Source organism: Tiliqua scincoides, chromosome 3 (assembly GCF_035046505.1).
Source record: "Tiliqua scincoides isolate rTilSci1 chromosome 3, rTilSci1.hap2, whole genome shotgun sequence".
Taxonomy (NCBI): Eukaryota; Metazoa; Chordata; class Lepidosauria; order Squamata; family Scincidae; genus Tiliqua; species Tiliqua scincoides.
Window position 1 is genome coordinate 76870073 of NC_089823.1, and position 14171 is coordinate 76884243.

At 41.6% G+C, this 14171-nt stretch overlaps 1 protein-coding gene and 1 pseudogene across 4 annotated transcripts in view; one reads left to right on the plus strand and one right to left on the minus strand.

Annotated features, from left to right (window-relative positions):
* CNKSR2 (connector enhancer of kinase suppressor of Ras 2) overlaps positions 1 to 14171 on the minus strand; it is a 202072-nt gene that overhangs the window by 94366 nt on the left and 93535 nt on the right. For all 4 annotated transcript variants that reach the window (XM_066620486.1, XM_066620485.1, XM_066620484.1 and 1 more), the window contains exon 8: positions 8819 to 8887. In XM_066620486.1, the coding sequence (XP_066476583.1) occupies positions 8819 to 8887 (69 nt within the window). The remainder of the gene's footprint in view (positions 1 to 8818; positions 8888 to 14171) is intronic.
* On the plus strand, positions 6607 to 6726 carry LOC136646970 (5S ribosomal RNA; annotated as a pseudogene).

The window sequence follows — 14171 nt, forward strand, 5'->3', positions numbered from 1 at the left end:
GGGCTATAGATCTAGAACTGAGGTTTCCTAGAAATTCCATTCAGCTAATTAAACTCTTGGGGAATTAGACTGCAAAAAAATAACCATCTTAGCGAAATCAGAAAACCTCAGTGTGGTTTGTTCACAACTTCTGGCTGGCCTTGGAAGTCAACCATGTTTTTCTACTAATCTGCTATTACGTTCAATCTCACCATTACATTGTAACAATACTATATGTATTTTGAAAAACAGCTATCAATTTAATAAGTCCTAGGACTATAAAGACTACCAACTTTTTGTATCATTAACTATGTATTTCAGACTATTTCTCAGATTCATTTTTTTAAAGCTAGACCACTCAAACTCTCTGTCTAAAGGGGTTCAAAAAAGTTATATTCATTAGAGTTTTTTATCAGGATTCATGATAAAATCTGATTTTTGATATGTAAGATTCTTCTTTTGGGGCTCTCATAATGACCCAGGTGTTATTTAAAAAAAACAAAAAACACAGAATGTATATCTCTGTTTTAAAAGGGGTACTACTGTATTCCATTTACAATACTTATAAATCCAATCTGGATTAAATCCACTCCACTGATGCAGCCACATTAATGGAGTGAACGCTTTATCCTGTAAGGAGAGGGGCAAGCCTCCACTGTCTCAGTGGTTCTCCTCATATCTGCACCGGCTATTTTGCTGGTACAAGTCCAAGGAGAGTAAGAAGAAAGAAATGGCAGAGTAAGACAAGGAATGGGGTTAGGATCTGGCAAATGCTGGCGCCGCTGAGATCCACCCCCCCTTGTTCTTTTCTCCTGCCTGCCTCCCTCCCTACCAGAAACTCCCCTATTCCTTCTCCCCTGCCCACCCTGCCACTGGCTTACCTTCACTACCAGAGATAGCTGGCAGTGGCAGGGGGCCTCCCACACTGCCACCATTTGTTGTAGCGGACCCAAAACAGCAGCCTTATGGCCATTTACAACAGCAGAACTGTGTTCCACTTTCATAAAGGGTAATCTAATCCTAGTTAGGATTGGGCTTCCCATTTCTTACTGCAATCTAGGGTACACTTACTTGGGAACAAGCTCCAATGAAGTCATTGAGGCTTACTTCTGAATAACCATATGTAGGACCAAGCTCTGAAAGACTTTGAGTATCTGCTTAATAAAGGTTCTCCTACCAGCTCTTATGCACACTGCATTTCTAATGACAAGCTAAATGATCTTGCAAAAATTACCATTTCAAAATGCTTGCTCTGTTCTTCTAACTCTCTCAAGAAAAAGGAGAAAAATCTCCAGCTCTGTTCTGTGTTTTGCTTCATTCACACTTTATTTTTATTTATTTATAGAATTTATACTACAGTACGTCACAATTCAATTTAGCAGTTAAAAATGCTAGAACTGGAAGTATTTGCTTAAGTTTATCCTATAAATGAAAAAAGCTTGCACATCAAAAAAGAAAGAAATCAAGCCAGTCTACCTATCTACCTACCTATTATTTAATAAACCCCTCCAGTTAAAAACTGCACAAGGTGGCTACATACCTTCTTTTTCCCTTTGTTTTTAATCTGGAACCCCTGCTAGCTCCGATTAGCAAAGAGAAGATCAGGTGAAAACCACCCAGCCCTACTTCAGAATGACTTTCCCATCTTGCTGTACATGATTAGAATTTGTGCTAAGCATTCTAACCACGGTAAACTTTAAAACTGCATCATTATTGGCTTGTTTACTTGGAGGGAACAGACTTCAGGAGTAATCACTACTGTGACCTTAGTGTCTCTATGGATGGCTGCCAGCATGGGTAAAACAAACACTTGGAGAAGACCTAAAACAAGGAAGGTCAAGGACACCAAAGTTATCAATAAAGTAGAATAATCCTAAGTAAATTGTCCTTAACTTCTTAAAAAAAAGAAATACAAATTAAACAAGCAAGGCTTCTTTAGCTGGCTTCTGAATCACACTAGAAAGCTTATGTATTAGTTTGCACCCACTGTTGGTTAGGCGATTTCATATATCTGTCACACAATCCTTTGGCATGTCCTTAACTTCTTTTCTTGTAACCATGTCCTGAGTTGACCCATTGTGGCTGCAAAGGGAACTTTCCTATCTTTCCCAAAATCTCCAGAACTCATGCAGCTCCCTACACATGAGAGAAATTATCCCTGTTTCATGTACTTATATCCCTATTTCACACATTGGAAATATCAGGAAGCAGTGAGCTTTCTCATGACAGATATCTAATGAGTAACAAAAACAAAATGTCATACTCTTTTCAATATACGTTTTTGATATATGTAGCACAAGTACCTAAAATACAGTCTTTTACTGTGCACATATATGTGCACATTCATAAAAGTGAAAACTATAATGATTTGCTTTCAGTTTCACAGTATCAAAAGCTCAATAATTTATTAGAATATATTCCTGACAATTCTATTTCTCAAAACTACTAAATTTCTAAAAAAGTATGCTTAAGTGGAACAATTATATTTAATATATTCATATTCCACCTTAAAAAAATAAACTATGTGTTCCATTTCATTATCTAAGAAGGTTTTTAAAATGAATCTGCTTTTTAAGGCAAAAGCCCTGGGTAAATCTTAACCAAAGGAAGATAACTTATCAGGGGTTGGGTCAATTTCCAGTTAGTGTTCTCCAGGGACATGAGTTGTGGGAGGAGCAGGTGAGGCAAAACCAGCCTACCATAGTCCACAGAAAATAGCCATAGCCTCTTTTGCGACTGTGCACGTGGTCTACTCACTCAACTCAGAAAGCAGGTGGAATGCATGTACAGTCACAGGGAAGGCTGTAGCTATTTTCTGAGGACTACAATAGGCTGGTCTTGCCTCACCTGCCACTCCCACACCACACATCCCTGTATTCTCTTCTCCATATTTCTCACTTTTGTGACTTCAGCATCACTGGAGACATATCTGTGGTGTGGGAGCATAGGATTTCATAAAATAGATTCAACCATTTCAGACCGCTTCTAATGCCACTGATAATAGCAGGAAGCAGAGAATCTAATAGACCGGACATCTTCTATGTAGGACCAGCCCAGCCATCAGGATGTGTGAACCAGCTGCTTCAAGCAGGAGGTGGCAACTAATTGGAAGGGGTGTTCTGGACCCCACACCTACCCACACCTCTCCCAGGACACCACCCACTCAGCCACTGCACTTCAATCCTTTTTTTTCGTTTGCTGAGAGTGAGGAAAAAGTGAATTAGAACAGCAGTGACTCATTTCTTGCTCCAGCACTGCTTCCATAAGCAAGCAATTCTGGCTTTGAGGCTGGAGGACAAAGCTGGGGGCTGCGGAGACATTGTTCCAACCACTCCCCTTTCAGGGAAACAAATCAAAACAGGAACAAAACAGGCTGGGTGATCTCCTTGCCAACTCTTTTGGCCAGGCAAAGACTAGCAACAACACCAGCTGCCTCTACCTTCTCCATCCTGTTCCTCCAGAAAGTACAGGTTGGACCTTCTCATTCACAGTTTGGCCATCTGCAGATTTGACTTAATGCGGATGGTCACCATGGACAAGAACGGCCCTTCCAATAGTTTAAATTTAAAAAGCATCCCTTTAAACCCCTACTAACTGGGTAAGAGGTACTGTTTAAGTGGGTGCTCTTCTTTTATTTAGCAGGGGGAGAGTAACTGGCCCTGCACACCCCAACACTGTCTTTTCTAGTGGCTGTCTGCTGGTGTTCTTTTTGCATCTTTTTAGATAGTAAGCCCTTTTGGGACAGGGAGCCATTAGTTATTTTGTTTGGTTTTTCTCTGTAAACTGCTCTGGGAACTTTCCGTTGAAAAGCAGTATATAAATACTGTTAATAATAATAATTTTAAAAAACCAATTTTCTTACCACTGTAGAGCAGCAGCGTGGCAGGTAGGCAGTCTCTGGGGATTAGAACAGCTATTTCTGAGTTGCATCAAGGTTGCGATCTCATCCTTTGGCCGTCCCAGAATGCAACATGGAAGTGTTTAATCACTTCCATGTTGCATTCTTCAGCATGACAGGGCAAAGGGTTTGGTCACCTGTCTTGGCGCAACCTGAAAATTGCTGTTCGAATCCCCAGAGACCGTCTTCCTGCTGGTCTACAATGGTAAGAAAAGCACTTTTTAAACCATTGCTTAAAGTAGTGATTTTCAGCCTTTTTCACCTCATGGCACACTGACAAGGCACTAAAATTGCCAAGGCACACCATCAGTTTTTGGATAACTGACAAGGCACACCACATTGATGATGAGGCGCTCAGATCCCCTAATGGCCCTACTAATAAATGACGCTCCTCCAAACTCCCGCTGCACACCTGTGGATCATTCATGACACACCAAGATGCCACATCATACTGGTTGAAAATTGCTGGTTTAAAGGGACATTTTAAAAAATTTAAGCAGGTTTTACTATCCACAGTTTTCAGCATCCTTGCAAGTTCTGGGAATGGAATCCCCGTGGATGCCAGTCAGAATCTCTCTTTTATAAATCTCCTTTTCATCCTGCTTCCCAGACTTGTCCAGTCAGGAAGTGGGGAGAGAAGTATAGGAGTGGTATGAAGCAGGAAAAAAAAAAAGACAGAAGAGTTTAGCACCCTGAAGGGAGAAGTCGAGGAGGAAAGAATGGGTATGAGTGCAATGGCATATGGGATGATCAATGGGCAACTGGGGGATGCAGATAGCAGAAGGCACATGATGGCAGCAGCAAGGAGTTGTCATGGTGGGGAAGGGTGATAGAATTTGGCACCTTGTGGGCATTTGCTTGACTTGGATTGGAAAGATATCCTATCCCTGAGAAATACAAGAGAAGCAACACTTACAAAAATGCTTCTTTTCCCAGTTAGCAGGGGTATGCTACACCATACTACACTATCTTTAACAAAACCAGTATATTCAACATATGCTTGTACATATGCTTGAATTAGGTGATCAAGGTTGCAATCCTATGTCCACTTACTTGGGATTAAGCCCTCTTGAACTCTGTGGAAGTTACTTCTGAGAAAACACAGATAAGATTGTATTCTTAGTCTGTAATTCACCAATAAAATGCTTATATTTAATTAAATATTTTTATTAATAATAATAAATAAATAATATTAAATAATATTTAATTATACCAATTCACACCAGTTTCTGAAACGTGAATTGCAAATACAGTCATAATATTACTAAAAAATTTTCAAGCTGCATTTAAATTACTTTATGAGAAAAAAATAATACATCCCAATTCTGGAATAACTCAGAGGTCATTGTCCAGTTCCTAAAAAACAAGGCAAGAACTATCAACACCACGTGCCATCCCTAAACAATCCCTAAATTGTCTAGCAATTTATTCCATGGTTGATCCACAGTTCTTTTCACTAGTATTAAAAACTACATTCCTCCAATATTGCCCTGTATTTGTTTCAAAGTTCCTGAGAAAGGAGGATTGAGAAGGCATCAGTGTTTGCCTTCTTAAAGCAGCCTTTCATATATTGCCATGCTGGCTCTAACAGAGTGCCAAAAAAATTATTTCTTTGAGAGCTTCAGTTTCCAGTTAGAATACAAGTATAAGACTGAGGATTGAAACTTGTGAATAGAGAACAGAATAACTGAATAATCAATGATAAAAATGTGCTAATCAGAACATTCATCATGAAGCACTGACAAAGCATTACCTTGGACCAAAAGGTTGCTCTGACGAAGTGTAAGACACTTCCATAAACACACTGGGGCTTTCTCAGCCCCTCTTTCCCACTGAGGCCCTTCATGCGCTCTAAAAATCTGCACCTGACATAGGAATCATTCCAGGACTAAAGCCACAATTTGCAAGAACATAACATGCGGACAATGTTCATGCTAGTGCCAGACATCACCAGAAACTGTCAGTTGTCAATACATAGCTATTATTTCATTAAGTCAGTCCTCTGGTACATACAATATGTTTTTACAAACAAAGCTTTCACTTTGGAGTGCTCATTCGTTTTTGTAATGCTAACATGATCCCTTCCCTTTACCAGTACATACTGTTCTAAATTCTAAACATTTTGTATTTCATAGTAGATCAGTTCTAAAAACAGATGGGGCCTCTTTATCTGCAGATTCGCTATCCATAGATTTGCAGATGTAAACTTCCTTGGATTGCCCCACTGAAAACCTCCCAGACGTGACCTCCTCATCTGTTGTATCTGGGAGGTTTTCTAAGCCTCAGAGAGGCTGCATGCCACTGCGCACCCTGTCTCCAAGACTTAGAATGCTGCCAGAGCCTTTTTTCAGTTGCCAGAAAAGGCTCCGGGTGGTTTTTTGAGACTCAGAAGCCACACGGGGCTTCTCCAAGGCTCAGAATAGCTCTGGTCACATTCAGAGCTCCACTGGGAGCTGTGGATTACACGGTTTTCAGTATCTGTGGGGCATCTGGGAACGGAACCCTCACAGATAAAGAGGCACAGGTAAAACTGTACACACCTTTTAAAGCAAGGATCCAAAAAACCATGAGAAGAAAAAAAATATTTGCTACTGCTCTTCCACAAGTGCCAGTGAAATCAACTTAAGAGTGTAATAGTGGTTCTCATGCTTCTGCCTATATTAATCATGAGCTATGAAAGCTCTAGAAAGAACACTATCCCTGAACCCTTAAAAATTTAAGGTGGTAAAACAAGCAGCAACTGTTACCCTGCACATGCCTGATCTTGTCTGATCTCAGAAGCTAAGCAGGGTCAGGCCTGGTTAGTACTTGGATGGGAGACCACCTGGGAATACCTGGTGCTGTAGGCTTATACCATAGTCTTTCAAGACTGAAGGTTGCCAACCACAACCACAAAACAAGCAGGCACAACTTACCAATCTATGACAAATGGTCTTTCAAGCCTCAGGACAAAACAGACACAATGCAAGAGATCCTTGATAAGGTCTTGCAACATTTTCAAGATGTGCATACTTTTAATATAGATGCACTTATATGCATTTTTTAAAAAACAAAGCAGCAGCACTGAGAGAAAGTATGTTTAAATACTTTCCCAAAATGTCCCATGAGGTTTTTAGGTCTACTTAGGAAAGTATACAGACACTTGAATCATGAATATAGGTCAAAGATCTGAATTATACCCATTTTGGAACTCAGACTACACACTGTTCCCTTCATGTATTACTATGTTTGTCAGTTCCTTCTAGATTTTCATATGAAATGTACTTTGCCATAGAGAGGAACACCACCTTGACATCCTCAGAAGCAAAATGGAAACAGACATCCAGAGAAAAATTCAAGTTCCAACTGCACCATAAAATTCCCTGATCTTGATTTTCTCAAGGAAAACCATTCCAACACACAGAACACAACCCTAACTGCACCTTCAGTCAAAGGTGCCATAAGAGACATCACCACACTGTGCAAGTAAGCAATACTGGCAGAGCAGCCTGCACTGCCCCACCAGAGTGACATTTGGAGCCACTGGTGCCAGTACACGCAGGTACGGTACCAAGCGGCGTAGGGAAGTAGGGGCAGCATTTTGGAGCAGGGGGACAGACCCAGCCCAGAAGGGGAGCAGGACTGGCAGAAGTCTCCTCCGCCATATCCTAACCCCCTTCTCAGGTCAGGCAACCCTGCTTGGGGCCACTCAGACTTCCGACAGCTGGTGGAGGTCTGAGTAGCCTCATAGGGCTGGCTGTTACACAGAATAAGAGAGAAAATGTTCCCTTACTCTGAAGAGCCATCACTAGTTAGGATTGGACTGCCCACATTTTACACAAAGAAATTCCTGTTCACATTCAATAACCATACTATAACCCTACTTCTCACCTGTATCTCAACTAGCATGATGCCCTCCTTCCCATGTGCCTGCACAGGTAGTTGGGATGGAGAATTCATTCCTTTCCCAGCTAAATTTTTTAGAGCCCAATCCTATTCTCCCCAGAGAATGCGTACCGCAGGCTCTGGGTGTTGCAAACATGCTGCAGAGCACGTTTGCAGCACCCAAGGAAGAGGATACACTGCTGCTGGGTCAGCGACAATTGGCGTTAGGCCTCAACACTGGGAGGCTGCTGCAATGAGCACCAGCAGTAATAGCACCTCCGAACGGCGATGCAGTTTTTCAAGCCGAGGGGCATTCCAGGGCAGGGACGGGACGGGACTGGCCTGGAAGGGGCATGAGACTGGCAGAGGCCTCCTCTGCTGAATCCTATCCCATGTCAGGTTGCAACACCCAACATGGGGCTTCTCAAGTCTGTGCCAGCAAAATAGCAGACTCAAGTAGATCCATTGCAGGACCTGGGGCTTTCTTCAGGGGAAGGGGACAAGAGTCCCTTTCCCCTGATGAGACCTCTGGAGGCCTCCCTGGCCCCACTGCATGCAGTAGTAGCCATTTGGGCATAACTGCACCCTGCAGCACCAGGGAGGATAGGATTGGGCTGTCCATCACCTTGCATAGTATATCCAAATCCTTGACACCAATTTTTCTTCGAACCATGAAAAGCAGAAAGAAAAAACAAATGTATGCACTAATCTCTCATCTTATGACCTTCCGCAATGCACAACACCTATAAGTAACAATTATGATACAAATTATTTTCCCTATAATCTTGTACTGTTGTTAGTTAGCATTACAGAACCTCTCCAAATTATGTACTATTAAGTTTGGGTCAATGTGATGGGCACCATGCAGCTAAACCTAGTTATTAGTTGCTCTCCAAATCATTCAGCTTTAAACACAGTGGAGTACCCTGGTATCCAAGTTCAGATAAAAAACTGATAGCTAGTATGTATACCGATAAAATCTACTACAAACTGTAAACATAACAAATTTTTAATATATGCTGATGATAAGCTAGCGGACTTTCATCTTCAAGTGATACAGAATTCAATTATACATACCACAGTTTGGTGGTTAACTTGAATCACTTCATCTCCAGCATGGATTTTCTTACACCGGTCTGCAGGTGACTGAATTTAAAATAAAAGAGATGATAAAGAATACAGTCCTTATTGGCTATCATCTCTCCTTTTGCAAAAGCAAGAGTGTTAAGCTATGCAAACTGTGTTAGTTCTGTATTCAAATTTTCTAGTATTTAAAAGATTGTTTAAAACTTTTTATTATTCTGAAATTTTAAAAATACAAAATCAAACTGCTAGAACATATCACAACTTCTCAACTAATAATATTAAAACCAGAATGTCAATACAGGCATAGCTATAAAAGAACACTACACACCATAAGAAATTCTTCTGCACAAGCAGAAAAATATGCTTCAGGAAAAAAAAAAAACCCAAATGAATTTTCTCAATCAAGTGAGGAAAACTTCACTGACTATCACAATGCAGAAATACAGAAATGGTCTTGTTTAACAACCTATGCTTGCTTTAAGAATCTGGAGATACGTCTGATAATACCTGAATTAATAACTGACAAATCAAAGTTAGTTTCTATCACATAGGTCACTTTCGGCGCAATCCAAATGGGTGCTTACTCTGGCATAGCAACTGCTGTGCAGGCCTCGGGTGTTGCAAAAGCACTGCAAAGCACCCCATGACACTCTATCAGTAAGGACCACTAGCAAGAAGGTCACCCTACCAACACTGGATTCAAATGGTGGAGCAAGTAAGCTCCCACAAGGTAGCACAGAGGTGGAGAGGGGAAGGGAGGGGAGGGAATGTAATGGAACAGAGAGGGCAGAAGAGGGTGGGGAGGGGTGTCAATGAACAGGGAGGGTGGAGAGAGATGGATCAGGCCCAGGAGGGGACAAGATTGGCAGAAGTGGCACACAGCATATTTTATTCCCTCTCCCAGGCTTGAAAGCCTGACATAAGGCTTCTCAGACTTGTGCCAGCAATTTAGCTGGCCCAAATTGGAGTAGCCCCATTGTGCAGCCTGGGATTTTACCCAGGGTAAGGGGGAAAATGTCCCCTTGCCTCAAAGAGATATCCAGCCTTCTGCTTCCCAGCAAAGGATACAGTGTGGGAAGCAGTCCCTCTGCTCCGGCATAAATTAGAATTGGGTTGCTTGTCTCTGCAATATTCCTCTCATCCAATATAACAGGATTTCAGTACAAATACTGAATCCACCATAGCTCAGTGATTCCCAAACTGGTGGGTCCTGACCCACCACGGGAACCAGAAGCAGGGAATTCCCCCTTAAGGGGAGTGACCCTGTTCCCATGGCAGCAACAGATCCCATGGCAGCAGGGATCGCAGTTGTGCCACTTCCAGTTGGTTTTTTTTACATACCCCCTCCTCTGCATCTTCTTCACAAAGCCCTTATCTCCGATTTAAACAGAAAGCAGGGGGCTGCAAGCCTCTAGGACTCTGCAGGAGGCCAACGCTGCTCTCCAGATGAGTAAAAAAGCTTCCTGGAAGCAGAAGCAATCTCTGTGGCACTGCTGCTGCCCCCTCCCCATCCAAGCAAACACTTACGTGGTTCCCAACTCCCCCTCTAGGAATTTGGGAACCACTGCCATAGCTTATTCTGCTTGCAAGTACAAACTGTCTAAATAAAACATCTGAACAATATCTTTACATTATTGTGAAGAAAATATTTACTAACATATATAAGCAAGCAGTAAAAATATCTGTAATGGGAAAAGATTAGAAAAAAATCCAGGTACAGCTCGTCCCTCATTATCCACTGGGGTTCTGTTTTGGAACCCCTCCTGGATAAAAAGCAGGGGAAAAATAGATTTAAAGACCCACTTCCTGGTTTCTTGCCCCTCCATTGCTCCTAAAGGAATAAGGTCCTGCCTCAACATCCACAGGGGTTTGATTCTGGGACTGCCTGCTAATATCATAAAATGTGTTAAATAAAAGCAGTTAAAATATAAAAAAGTATGCCCCATTACAATTGTGGTTTAAAAATAACTTTTCTTACTGTTTTAGAGAGGCAGGGCCCAATCCTATTCAACTTTCCAGCACCAGTGCAACTGCAATGCAGCCCCAAGGTAAGGAAGCAGATATTCCCATACCTTGAAGAGGCCTCTGTGACTGCCTCCCCACTACAGGATGCAGTGTATGCCCCATTGGCACAGCTGCACTGACATTGGAAAATTGGATAGGATTGGGCCCGCAGTCAGCAATAAGAAATGCAAAAGACCCCCTGTCTTTGCCTGGCTTAGCTGAAAAATGGAATGATCCCTTGCATGACTGTCTCTCTACAACAGTAAGAGAAGCAGTTTTTTTAAACTGTTATTTTAAAGGGATGCATTTTTCCCCTTCTCCAGGGATCAGTACATTCCTTCTTATTTGCAGTGGCCATTCGTGTTGAGTCAAATCCATGTATAACAAGGTTGGACCTGTAAACATGAGATTTTTAAAAATCAGCAGACTACCATTTCAAGAGGGCAGTGTTTATCAATAAATCTTATTCTAAAAGATGAGCAAAAATCTCCACTCTGAAAGTACTTGTGGACATGCACTAGAATCTGTCCAATTGAAATCTGGATTCATCCTCCATATCCCCTAGACCAGGGGTCTCCAAACCCCGACCTGGGGGCCAGATGCAGCCCACAGCAAGTCTCTTTCCGGCCCGTGGCCAACCTCTTGTCCCTTGAAAGCCTCTGGCCCACTCAACTGAACATGACTAGAACTGTGTTCTCATTGTGTCTGGAGGGTGTTCTGAGGGCCAGAGAGGTTGAATGAATGAGCCCATTCATTCATTTATTCACTCATCTAAGTTCCATCTCTTATTTATTTATTTATTTATTTATTTAAATTTTATATTTAAATTTTTTTCCAGCCCTCCACACCATGCCAGATATTTGATGCAGCCCTCTGCCCAAAACGTTTGGAGACCCCTGCCCTAGACTGTCACCTACCCAACCACATCAACCTGCACACCAATGTTCTTCTGCTCCCAGCATGCTAATCCAGACTGCTTTGAAAAAAGCATTCAGACAAGCTAGGAGGATGCAAAGCAATAGAGGAAGAAGGTAGGGAAGGGAAAGATCTGCCACTGCTACCCATGTGCTTGCCCATGTGCTTCTTTCTTCCTCTTCCACTTCCAGTATGCACTGCCCAATCTACTTTGGAGAAACAGCCAGGAAGGCAAGGACAAAGAGGGAGCAATAGCAAAAGTGGAAAATCATGGGATGGAAAAGATGGGGGCTGACGTTTGGGTGCTGCTACAGATGCAACTTCAGCTTGAGTCAAACCTGGATGTTTCCATTTTTTCCACAGGGGAAGCACTGAGCACACTGTACAGGACAATCACAGTTCATGTATAGTGATAGGTTCAGCACCCTCTGCCAGACTGACAGAACACCCAGAACATTCCCCTAAATCATCTGCAAATCACAGGTACTTCACTGAAAACACCAAAAAGTAAGAAGTAGGCAAAAATATTATTCATTTCAGATATTGCTTCATTTGGTGGCTGGATTCCTTTCATTGTTATCACATTTCAACAATTTGCTTGTGACTGATTCAGCTGGTTGCTTCATTTCAATTCTGATTTTTTTTAACAGTCTCTCATTGACTTCAATGAGCAAAATTCAATTCACTGCAATATTTTTATTGCCATTCAGAAGTGAATGAAATTTTTAGGGATGAAAATTCTCCATAGTGGAACACAGTCAGTTAAATTTAATCAAAGTAGATAATGGCTTTGTCCCTTTATGGAGGACTGTCATCCTTGTAAATTTCATCTAATTCTGAAAAGTAATAAAAATAATACAGAAAACTGAATTCATACCTTTCACTCTAGGACCAACTGAGTTTTGATCATTTCTAAAGGTTTCTGCTGGTCTTGCCACATGTTTGGGAAGCCAATTTGCATGAAACTCATAGGTAAAGTAGTGATGTTCCTAGGTAAGATCCCTGCTGAATTTCAAAAAGATAGGTCTCACGGGTTCGGTAGTTACCTATAAAAACAGTATTATAGATTTGGACTTATAATTGCTCAGTTTTGTACCGAATTTGCACCAAAGTCACAGGAAATGCAGAACTGACCTTAGGAAAGTTCCCTGAAAAAGATTTCCAAAAGACAGATGCAAGAGTTCCAAAGGAAATGTAAAATTGTTGTAATACATTGTAATAAAACAATGTTGTAATAAAACAATGTATTACAGCTTCAAGTGCTGAGTCAGAGCACACTAATACAGGCACAGAGATGAGGAATGATCTCTAATACATTCATTTATGTAAATATATTCAAATTTCAAACGTAAATTAATTTTTTCCCCCGGCCCCCAACTCAGTATCAGAGAGATGATGTGGCCCTCTTGCCAAAAAGTTTGGGCAACCCTGAGCTACTATGACATCCATGACAATATCAAACTCATTGCCTCTTGCCTGACTTCCCCCTAACTACATAGAAGCCACCTTCTATATCAGTGGTTCCCAACCTTTAGGAGACTGCAAGCCACTGAGGTAAAAACTGGAATCGTCGTGGACCACACGTGGCTGTGGGTGGTGTAGCCTCCGCCTTGGCTGGTGGTCTGCTTCTCAAGCACTCCCCCACAGACTGCCAGGGAGGACAGAAACCAGACTGCCCACAGCCACATTTGACAAGTGGTTGTGTCTGCAGGCAGTCTGCACCCTCTTTGCACCACCATCTTTGGTGGTGACTGCTTGATCAGCAAGAAACTGGAAGTGATCCAAATGATTCTTTTTTTCCCTGAGACCTGGCGAACCACTTCTTAGGGTCTCATGGAACCAGTTGGTTGGGAACCAGAGTTCTATATGTAATAAAAAAACTCCAGACAGAGACAAAGCAAACAAGAGGGAGAAAAACCAAATGAAGCAGCTTATGATGGCATCAATTAGACCTCATTTCGTTTACGGCTCCCTCTGAAACAGGGTGACTTGCTTCAGAGTTGTGATTTTTTTCCCCCCAGAATCAAAGGTATGTATAAATGAGTTCATCAGCAGACAAACCACTATGGAAATGGTTCCCTGAATGTGGCAAGTTTTAAAGTGACTTAAAAACAAATGCAAGGCTTTAAGGAGGAGCATCAAATCACACCCTACACTCTGACCAACACATTTCAATCACCTTCAATATCAGTGCAAAACGTATTTATCCTGAAGTTCAATTTAAAAAACCACACACTTCACTATAATTTCAATTCACAGAAAATCAAAACATCAAGAGTTCAAATACTATCAAGTACTATTATCAGATAGTATTACTTTCTATACTTTCTCTGGAAATTGGGTGATTTTAAAAAATATGATAATAGAAAATACTAAGGCTATAATCAAGCAGTAATCAAGTCTCCTGGGTATCAGTGGAAAGCAT